The sequence below is a fragment of the Callithrix jacchus genome, chromosome 5 (assembly GCF_049354715.1).
Source record: "Callithrix jacchus isolate 240 chromosome 5, calJac240_pri, whole genome shotgun sequence".
Classification (NCBI taxonomy): Eukaryota; Metazoa; Chordata; class Mammalia; order Primates; family Cebidae; genus Callithrix; species Callithrix jacchus.
Window position 1 is genome coordinate 10322202 of NC_133506.1, and position 10385 is coordinate 10332586.

Below are 10385 nucleotides of genomic sequence, written 5' to 3' on the forward strand. Positions count from 1 at the left end.
GGGGAGGGTGGGGGTAGATGAGAGTGAGGACTTGGATCTGCCTGCCAGGCCATCCTGGGCACTGCAAGAAGCAACATGACTTAGGAACTCTGCCCAGAGGTAAGTCTCAGGCCCCAACTCTGTTGCCCCACCCACCCATGTTCATGCCCTCCTGACCCCTGCACCCCCTTTCTGCCCTCCTGAGGTCCCAGGCATCTCCAAGACCCTGGCCCTCTCCCCAGGTGCACCAGCCGTGATGCAGCAGCCTCGAGTGGAGACAGATACCATCGGGGCCGGCGAGGGGCCACAGCAGGCAGCGCCCTGGTCGGCCTGTTTCACACGGCAAGGCTGGGTGCACTGGTTGGCATCCCATGTGCCCCGGAGCTGGATCCACTGGTGGAACACCTCGAGCTGGCGGCAACCGCTGCAGCGCCTGCTGTGGGGTCTGGAGGGGATACTCTACCTGCTGCTGGCACTGATGCTGTGCCATGCGCTCTTCACCACTGGCTCCTACCTGCTGAGCTCCTTGTGGCCCGTCATGGCTGCGGTGTGGCGCCACCTGCTGCCGGCTCTCCTGCTGCTGGTGCTCAGTGCCCTGCCTGCCCTCCTCTTCACGGCATCCTTCCTGCTGCTCTTCTCCACGCTGCTGAGCCTCGTGGGCCTCATCACCTCCATGACTCACCCAGCTTACGCTCAGAACTTGGATCAATAGAAGGGCAACCCCATCCAGCTGCCTGCATCTGTTGAGCCCTGGCCTAGGGCCTGAAACCCTGACTGGAGAGGAAGGGCAATGGGACCAGGACCCCCTGGCTTGACAGGCCCCAGACCTCCAGTCCCTAGCAGGTAGAGTGGCCTGACCCCTGGGCACCTTCCCCAAGCCATTGCTGCAGCTTCCTGGTGTGAGGGGCTGGGGACTTTGAGAAGAGAGGCCAGAACAGATGGCTTAGCCATTGGTAGAAATGGCTTAGCCAGGGGCAGAGCTTGGCCAAGCCACCAAGAGCGCCCATGTGGATGTGGTGATACCCGTGAAGCCCCCTTGGCAAGTGACAGCATCGTTTTCTCACAGCCACTCAGCTGTCTCAGCTTCGGAGTCACTGAGAACTTCTACCTGGGTACCCCTGGCCTTGCCATTCCTCCCACCAATCCCCTCTTTCCATTTCCAGGAGAACCACAGACTCTAGAGAGGGTCCCAGTGACAGAAAACCTATCAGGGAGAAGGCTGACCAGAAGCCTCAGGAGACCTCAACTCACTCGCCTTCCAGACCTTGCAGCCCATGCATTGTCCTCCCTAGACTTCCTTCTTCCAGCCTCAGTCCACATTCCCAAGTCTGAGAAATGGACCAACTGGGGTCAGATACTCACTCTCTAAGAGTCCCAAGGTCTGTTATGGAAAAACGATCAAGAAGTCCCATTTCACACACTTACACAATGTGTGGCCTTGGCCAATTAATTCATTTGAGCCTCAGTGTTAGGTGGGCCACCCCTGTCATGGGGTTGTTGTGAGTCAAAGGCAATATCTGTTTGTGAAGCATTTTGTAAAAACCAAAAAACTATAAGATGCTGTTTTGAGCTCTAAGAACATTCTGTAGGCTCAAAAATCTTTTGACCCCAAAGTCTGCTGAAGAAATAGGAAGCTTCTCTGGCTTTCAAATCAATTCTCCGTCCTAGATAGAATTTTGGCGCTAGAATGGTTAACAAAAGGTTGGATAAGTGTGGACAAGATGTAAAAGGTCGTGTGCCATGAAATCTCAAAATGTGCAGATGTTGGAACTATTTTGATTGTGAAATGCTTGGGCCTGGGGCAGGTTGCCAGGCAATGCTTGCACAGCTCTGTGAGTGGGGAGAGCATAGCCTCAGGGTTTCCAAAACTGACCCAGCAAGCCACCCAGGCACCAGAAGGGCCTTGGAAGAGGAAATCCTTTGATGCCCTGAATGCTGTCCATTTGTTTGCCTGCTGGCCCCTCCAACAAAACATTGAGTGATTGCTTATCACCAAGTAAGGTACATGATAGACAACTTTATCCACACCTGACCCCCACCCAATCCCTGGTCATCCCAACTTCTGCCCACTTCTGATCCCTACTTTATATATAACCCTAAAATCCTTGCTCTTGAAGCCCCAGACCCAAGGTCCCCCTCTCTTGCCCCATAAATACTCAGGCCCTTGGGGCCAGCCCCTAGAACCCTGGTTCATTTCTGCCTTAGAGTTTTTCAACCCTCCATGCCACTCGTTAGATGAGTTCAGCATCAGTGCCCCAAACCCAAGGTCCAGTCCTTCCTTCCTGTTTCATTGTAGTTCTCTCTGAATCACGGCCTGGTAGTGAGGACGAGCTGGGACATGGAGCTGACATGCCTCATGGTTAGATGGTTTTGGTGTATGAGCTGAGGCTGGACTTGAATCACAGAACTCTCACTTACTACCTCCATGGCCTTAGCAGAAATTGCTAAACCTTGCTCAACCTCTTTCCTTATGGGTAAAACTAAGGCAAGAACTCCTGTCTTAGGGCTTCTGGCATGCGAGTGAAGGACCTGGGACCGCCCCTAGCACCACAAATTATAGCTATGCTGTGAACATCCCATTTTAGAGATGAGAAGTCAGGCCCAGGATAGTCATTCACCAGTGGCAAGGCAAGGCCATCTGACTCTTACCAGGCTACTCATGGGAAGGTGAAAAGGGCAAAGATAATACAAACAACTGAACTGAAGACCCCATGGCATCTCAAGAGCTCCTATCAGAGCTAAAGCCCAGGTCTAGGGAGGTCATGAGCCAAATCAATCTAGATGTCTGGTGGGCTGAGGATTCAGGGTCCCACGTAGTGAGGACAAAGACCAGGTTGCCTGGCCTGAATCCATTATTGACTTGCTCATGCATTGCTAGCCAGGGACATTGCTCTGGAGCCTCGGGTCCATTCCATTGAAGGCAGAGAGGAGTTTTGGGCCCTGATCATATGCACTGGTGGATGGGATGTGGGCAGGAGCAAGAAGACCTTCTTCCTTTCCCCACATAATATATACATTTTACCCTCCTGCCCAGGTGGCATGGGGTATGGAGGTGCAGCCAGACTGGAGAGCAGATGGGCAATACTCAACAAATTAGATCAACATATACCCTAGGACCCAGAACCCCAGATTGAATTTTCGCAAAGGTCTATAAAAGTCTTGCTCCTCAAAATGTGGTCCCAGAATCAGCAACACAGGCATCACCTGGAAGCTAGTTAGAAATGCAGTCTCAGTCCCTGCTCTAGACCGTCTGAATCAGAGCCTGCGTTTCTTTCCTTTTCTTCTTTTTTTTTTTTTTTTGGAGACAGAGTCTCGCTCTGTTGTCCAGACAGGATTGCAGTGGCAAAATCTTGGTTCACTGCACTCTGCCTCCCAGGTTGAAGTGATTCTCCTGCCTCAGCCTCCTGAGTAGCTGGGATTACAGGCACCCACCAACATGTCTGGCTAATTTTTGTATTTTTAGTAGAGACAGGGTTTCACCCTGTTGGCCAGGCTGATCTTGAATTCCTGACCTCAGGTGATCCACCCACCTCAGCCTCCTAAAGTGCTGGGATTACAAGAATTAGCCACGGTGCTGGGCCAAGAGCCTGCATTTTAACAAGATTCCCAGGTGATAAATTGCACCCTGTTTGAGAAGCGAAGCATAAGAGGGTATTATGAGAATGCCTATTGCACTGTTACTAGTGAGAGCAGGGTAGGTAAAGGGAAGGGTAAAACAAAGCAGATGGGCCCTCTGGAAAAAACGCAGCATTTAGAAGGGGCAGAAGGTACGCAGACCAATCTTAAAATCTTAGCATTGAAAAAGAAATGGAATGAGAATTCCTTTTACACAAATTTAAAAGGCATTTCAGGAAAACAAGACACTTCTTGGAGAGAACACATAAAAATTAAAGATAAACAGAATGGAATGGACAACTCTAGGGGCAGGCAAATGGGGGTGGGGTGTAGGGATAGCAGGCAGTAAAGCCAGACAGAGACTTTGCAGAGGCAAAACGTGATACTGTCAACTTCATTCCTGAAATTCCTTTAAAAGGAGAAAAACTTGTCCATTTAGAGTTAAAGGCCTTAAAAATACAAGTCTGTGGAGAATGTGCATGTTGAAATGATGGAGTTCTAAGCCATTCTGGTTTGAGCCAAGAAGGGCGAGCCTTCCTATTGGCCTGTGTGTGACCTGACCTGCTGGGTGGACGTCTTTGCCTGCCCTCCCACACCGCACCCTGCAGCCCGCTCTCCTGGGACTGGACTGTGGGCCCGGAATCCAGCAACCACTTCAGCCTGGCCGGAAAAATAAGGTCAAGGAGAGCATAAGGAACCAGAGCGGAGGCGGTGACAGCGAGAGGAGCCTTGCGTCTAAGGAGAGAGGGGATCCACAGCGGTCCATACTTGTGCTGGAGGATGGGTGGGAGTGCGCAATAGGGTTTCTCTCCTCCCCAAGGAACAGGGAAGGCGACATCAGGGGGCGCAAGCTGCTGAGGGGCCCCTTCAAGAGATGGAGCGTCAGTAACCACTCACGGAAGGAGAGGGGTCCCGGAAAGAAGGAAGCCGTGCTACACCCAGGAACCTCCAAGGGCCAGCTGCGGGAAACCGCGAGGGCGGTGCAGGCCTTCAGACTCGCGGGTGCAGAGAAACGGGGAAGCGAGGAGAGCCTGAGCGAAACTGGGGGTCGGGGGAGCGGCAGCCGGCCACGGGGAAGGAAGGAGGGAGGAGAAGGTCGTCAGGGAGGGGAAGGACGCCTGTGCAGCGCGCGCTAGACGCCCAAGGCCCGAGGGCAGGGACAGGGACACTGAGGCCACGGTCACGGACGCGCTGGGAGGTAAGGGACCACTTCGGGCAGGGCGCATGGAGAAGACCAGTAGTTGGTCAAGTAGCAGCTACTCTGAGGCAGGGGAAGGCGCAGTGGGTGATCCCCTGCCGTGGGGACCGCGCGAGGACACTGGAGGCCGGCCGCGGGGTGCGGAGCACCGAGGGCACTGCTCTCCCCAGGCCCAGGCGCCCGAATAGGGGAGAGGGCGACGGCTGGAGGGGGCCGAGGCCGGAGCGATGACCTTTGGGCAGAGCGGACAGACGAGGGTCTGAGGCTGGGAGAGAAGGCCCAAGCCTGGCCCGGGTGAGAGGGCCGTGGGCATCCACACCGGGAATGTGCTGGCGGCCCTGAAGCGTCATGTCCCCGAACTCCCGCGCGCGGACTGGGGACCGACGGCCCAGGGCGAGCCCTCTGGCTCTGGCAACGAGGGGGAGGGTTTGGCGGGGGTGGGAGGTAGGAAGGGACGTGGGGGAGGGGTGTCCCACAGGCTAAGACAACAACGCTCGGGGAGATCGGGAGGGTAAGAAGAGAAATCTCAGGCCCACTGTCATCACAGTGACAGCTTCGTTGACTCACCCGTTGCCCCAAATCTCCGGCCTGTCCCCACTCCCCCTCACCAGAGACCCAGAGGCAACGACAGCAGAGTTCCTGAGAACCCTGGAGAAGGAATAGCCCGATACAGCCGATACAGCCGATACAGCCGACTGAGCTGGGACTCCGACTCCTGGCACAGCTCCAGCTTGATATTATCCAATGCCCCTGAGGTAAACAGCTGGCATTTGTGAGGATCCAACAGGGTCTGATTGCAGCCACCTTTGGACAAGTTTTTTCGTTTGTTTTTTCTGCTGAGCATTTTCATCTATATTCTGGAGCTCGTATTTGCATTCTTTGTACTGATTTTGTTACCGACCCTCAACTCAGGGGGTCTGTGATCCCAGTGGTTTTTTTTCCCAGCTTGACGTGGTTCATGCCAATGGAATGAGACCAGGTTCAGTTAAGCAGAGCAGAAACTTTATTGTTGACAAGGAATGGAGAAGAGGAGCTTGTGCTCAAAGCATCTTCTTGGGGAGTTGGGGGTAGGGTGAAAGGGGTTTGTAAGATGTCTAAGGGCAGGTAAGTAGAGACTGAGGGCAGGGATTCCTGGAAAGGTAGGGCTTTCCAAGGAGAACTGGATTGTGTTCAGTCTCTACTTCACCCCAGCCCTATATGTGCCCTGGCAAGGTGCACCTCTACCCTCCACCTGCATGGAGATTTCAATATGGTAATGAGGCAAGGATTAAGGGTAGCACTGCTGAGTTCTCTTCTCATTTTGTGGCTCCTTTGTGGTTACTGGCTTCCAGCCTCCGTTTTTGGAAGCAAGCACAGCTGTGGACACAGGTTAATTTCACAGGTTTTGGGGCTTGCTGAAAGACTTGGGTCACTCTGAGGTGACAATTCCCTACCTTGAAATTATTTTCCAGCTTAAAAGAACTTGATTTAATATCTGTTCGTTCTATCATATTTTCCAGATTGTGTCTTCAAATGTCTTACCTCCAAAATACCAGGTTTTTAAAAATTAATAGATGATATCGTATCCTGGTAAAATATTTGTAACATGTATGAAAGTTATGAACCTGTCTAAACTGAGAGACCACATTAATCTAAAAGACAGATGTTATCAGGCTAGGGCCTCTTCCTGTGTGCTCCTCATCTTACGGTGCAAGCTGGGATTCCCAGACAAAGGCACATAGAACTGCTGCTGGCAGATATCTTTGACTTGACATTGATTTGAAAGGAACTGCTTGCTTCTGAGTTTCCACCATTAAGAATTATGTAGATTGTTGTAGATTTCTGGTAGCTAACTTTTATCCAGTTAAAGAAATTCCTTTCAAGACCTAGTTTACTAACAATTTTGGTCAAGAATGGATGTTGAATTATAAAATTGTTTTTTCTATATCTATTATGAGGACTAATCTACTGTATTGTTTATTCAGTGAATTACATTTTTGATTCTTTTACTGAACTGCTTCTTTTTTTTGAGATGGAGTTTCGTTCTTGTTACCCAGGCTGGAGTGCAATGGTGCGATCTCGGCTCACCGCAACCTCCACCTCCTGGGTTCAGGCAATTCTCCTGCCTCAGCCTCCTGAGTAGCTGGGATTACAGGCACGCGCCACCATGCCCAGCTAATTTTTTGTATCTTTAGTAGAGACGGGGTTTTACCATGTTGACCTGGATGGTCTTGATCTCTTGACCTCGTGATCCACCCGCCTCGGCCTCCCAAAGTGCTGGGATTACAGGCTTAAGCCACCGCACCCGGCCTACTGAACTGCTTTTATGGCTGTTTTATTTGTTTGAGATGGAGTCTCTCTCTGTCACCCAGGCTGGAGTACAGTGATGTGATCTCAGCTCACCACAACCTCTGCCTCCTGATTTCAAGTGGTTCTCCTGCCTCAGCCTCCCAAGTAGTTGGGAATACAGGCACCCATCACCATGCCTGGCTAATATTTTGTATTTTGTTGTTGTAGAGATGGGGTTTTGCTATGTTGCACAGGCTGATTTCAAACCGCAGAACTCAAGCAATCCACCTGCTTGGGCTTCCCAAAGTGCTGGGATTATAGGTGTGAGCCATGGTGGTTGGCCAGTTTGTTCTTTTTTATTAGAGTGTACTATCCCATTGTACAAAAGGACAATAATTTATCCATTCTCTTGTTGATGAACATTTGGATTATTTCCAGCTTTTAGCTGTCAATAAAACATGTTTGAATAATTTTAAGTCTTTTGGTGGAGAGAGTCACTCATTTCTTTTGCACTGGAATTTCTGGGTCATAAAGTATGCAAATGTTCAACTTTAGTAAATGTTGCCCAATAGTCTCCAAAGTATTTATATCAATTCATATCAACCTCCACTGCTGTTTTGCAACCTGTCCACCTAATTCGTTTGGAGTTTCTGCTCTCTAAAATTTCATCAAACATGTTATTTGCATTTCTGTTTCTCATTTTCACTTTTGCTTGGGTGATTCCTTAGAGGAAGAGGAAATATTATGCAATCTCACAAAAAAACCAGGAATGCAAGTTTGGTTTAACATCCAAAAAATAGATGTAATTCACCAAATTATCAAACTAAAAAAAAAAACCCATATGATCATTTCAATAAATAGAGAAAAGGCATTTGACAAAATACAACATCTATTCCTGATAAAAGCTCTCAGCAACTAGGAATAAATGGAGATCGTCTCCACTTGATGGAAGGCATCCATGAAAAACCTGCAGCTAGGAATAAATGGAGATATTCTCCACTTGATGGAAGGCATCCATGAAAAACCTGCAGCTAGGAATAAATGGAGACCGTCTCCACTTGATGGAAGGCATCCATGAAAAACCTGCAGCTAGGAATAAATGGAGATATTCTCCACTTGATGGAAGGCATCCATGAAAAACCTGCAGCTAGGAATAAATGGAGATCGTCTCCACTTGATGGAAGGCATCCATGAAAAACCTGCAGCTAGGAATAAATGGAGACCGTCTCCACTTGATGGAAGGCATCCATGAAAAACCTGCAGCTAGGAATAAATGGAGATATTCTCCACTTGATGGAAGGCATCCATGAAAAACCTGCAGCTAGGAATAAATGGAGACCGTCTCCACTTGATGGAAGGCATCCATGAAAAACCTGCAGCTAGGAATAAATGGAGATCGTCTCCACTTGATGGAAGGCATCCATGAAAAACCTGCAGCTAGGAATAAATGGAGATCGTCTCCACTTGATGGAAGGCATCCATGAAAAACCTGCAGCTAGGAATAAATGGAGATCGTCTCCACTTGATGGAAGGCATCCATGAAAAACCTGCAGCTAGGAATAAATGGAGAAATTCTCCAGTTGATGGAAGGCATCCATGAAAACCTGCAGCTAGGAATAAATGGAGATATTCTCCACTTGATGGAAGGCATCCATGAAAAACCTGCAGCTAGGAATAAATGGAGATATTCTCCACTTGATGGAAGGCATCCATGAAAAACCTGCAGCTAGGAATAAATGGAGATCGTCTCCACTTGATGGAAGGCATCCATGAAAAACCTGCAGCTAGGAATAAATGGAGAAATTCTCCAGTTGATGGAAGGCATCCATGAAAACCTGCAGCTAGGAATAAATGGAGATATTCTCCACTTGATGGAAGGCATCCATGAAAAACCTGCAGCTAGGAATAAATGGAGAAATTCTCCAGTTGATGGAAGGCATCCATGAAAACCTGCAGCTAGGAATAAATGGAGATTGTCTCCACTTGATGGAAGCCATCCATGAAAAACCTGCAGCTAGGAATAAATGGAGATATTCTCCACTTGATGGAAGGCATCCATGAAAAACCTGCAGCTATAGTATCATGGTAGTAGTATCAGCTACTTCATGGTGGAAAAACTGAATACTTTCCACCTAAGATCAGAAACAAGAATGTCCATTCTCACTACTTCCATTCAGTGTTATAGTAAATGTCCTAGCCACTGCAATAACACAAGAAATATAAATAAAAGGCATACAGAGTGGAAAGCAGTACGTGAAACTGACTTATTGGCAGATAAAAGGATCATGTATGTAGAAAATCTGTAGGACTCTATTTAAAAAGTTACTAGAATGAAGTGAATTTGACAAGGTAGTTAATACATGTACATGGTTATGATTGTGATATAATGTCATATAAAAAAATCAATTGCACTTGCAATGAACAATCAGAATAGAAAAAAATTAAAAAATACTACTTCCAAGAACAGAAAAATATGAAGCACTTAGGGGTAAATCTGACAAAAGATGTGAAAGACCTGTACACTGATAACTACAAAATACTGCTGAGAAAATAATAAGACCTAAATAAGGTTGGGCACAGTGGCTCACGCCTGTAATCCCCACACTTTGGGAGACCAAGGTGGGTGGATCACGAGGTCAGGAGTTTGAGACCAGCCTGGCCTACGTGGTGAAACCCTGTCTCTACTAAAAATACAAAAATTAGCGGGGCATGATGGCACGTGACTGTAGTGCCAGCTACTTGGGAGGCTGAGGCAGAAGAATTGATTGAACCCAGGAGGCAATACTTTGTGCATAGGGTCAGTTATGAGTCAGACATATTATTAAGATGTCAATTTCCCCCAATTTATCCATGTATTCAATACAGTCACAATCAAAATCCAAGCATTTTTATAGGAATTACCAAACTCATTTTAAAACTCATATGGAAATGTAAAGGACTTAGAATAGCCAAAATAACTTTGATAAAGAACAAAGTTGAGGCTGGGCACAGTGGCTCATGCCTGTAATCCCAGCACTTTGGGAGATCGAGGCAGGTAGATCACCTCGGAGGAGGTCAGGAGTTCAAGATCAGCCTGGCCAACATGGTGAAACGCCGCCTTTACTAAAAATACAAAAATTACCCAGGTATAGTGTCTCGTGTCTGTAATCTCAGCTACTCAAGAGGCTAAGGCAGGAGAATCGCTTGAACTCGGGAGGCAGAGGTTATAGTGAGCTGAGATCAAGCCATTGCACCCCAGCCTAGGCGACAAGAGGGAAACTCCATCTCAAAAAAAAAAAGTTGAAGGACTAACACTTTTCAAGATTTCATAAAGCTATAGGCAAGA

General features: G+C 48.3%; 1 protein-coding gene across 2 annotated transcripts; it reads left to right on the forward strand.

Annotated features, from left to right (window-relative positions):
* The first annotated feature begins 15 nt into the window (after window positions 1-15).
* Window positions 16-1560, forward strand: TMEM239 (transmembrane protein 239). 2 transcript variants are annotated; one of them, XM_008995647.6, is made up of 3 exons: window positions 16-99; window positions 222-822; window positions 1143-1560. In XM_008995647.6, the coding sequence occupies exons 1-2, from the start codon at window positions 18-20 to the stop codon at window positions 689-691; spliced, it is 552 nt and encodes a 183-aa protein (XP_008993895.1). In that variant the 5' UTR covers window positions 16-17; the 3' UTR covers window positions 692-822; window positions 1143-1560. The 2 variants fall into 2 exon arrangements, with proteins under 2 accessions (XP_008993895.1, XP_078227331.1); XM_078371205.1 differs by having other exon boundaries at window positions 34-99; window positions 185-822.
* Window positions 1561-10385: the final 8825 nt, after the last annotated feature.

What these genes read in the sequence shown, in the direction of transcription:
- TMEM239 (XM_008995647.6), top strand. Translation starts at nt 18, where the DNA reads ATGAGAGTGAGGACTTGGATCTGCCTGCCAGGCCATCCTGGGCACTGC. An exon ending in CTTAGGAACTCTGCCCAGAG is followed by an intron (nt 100 to 221) that starts GTAAGTCTCAGG and finishes CCCTCTCCCCAG; the next exon opens with GTGCACCAGCCGTGATGCAG.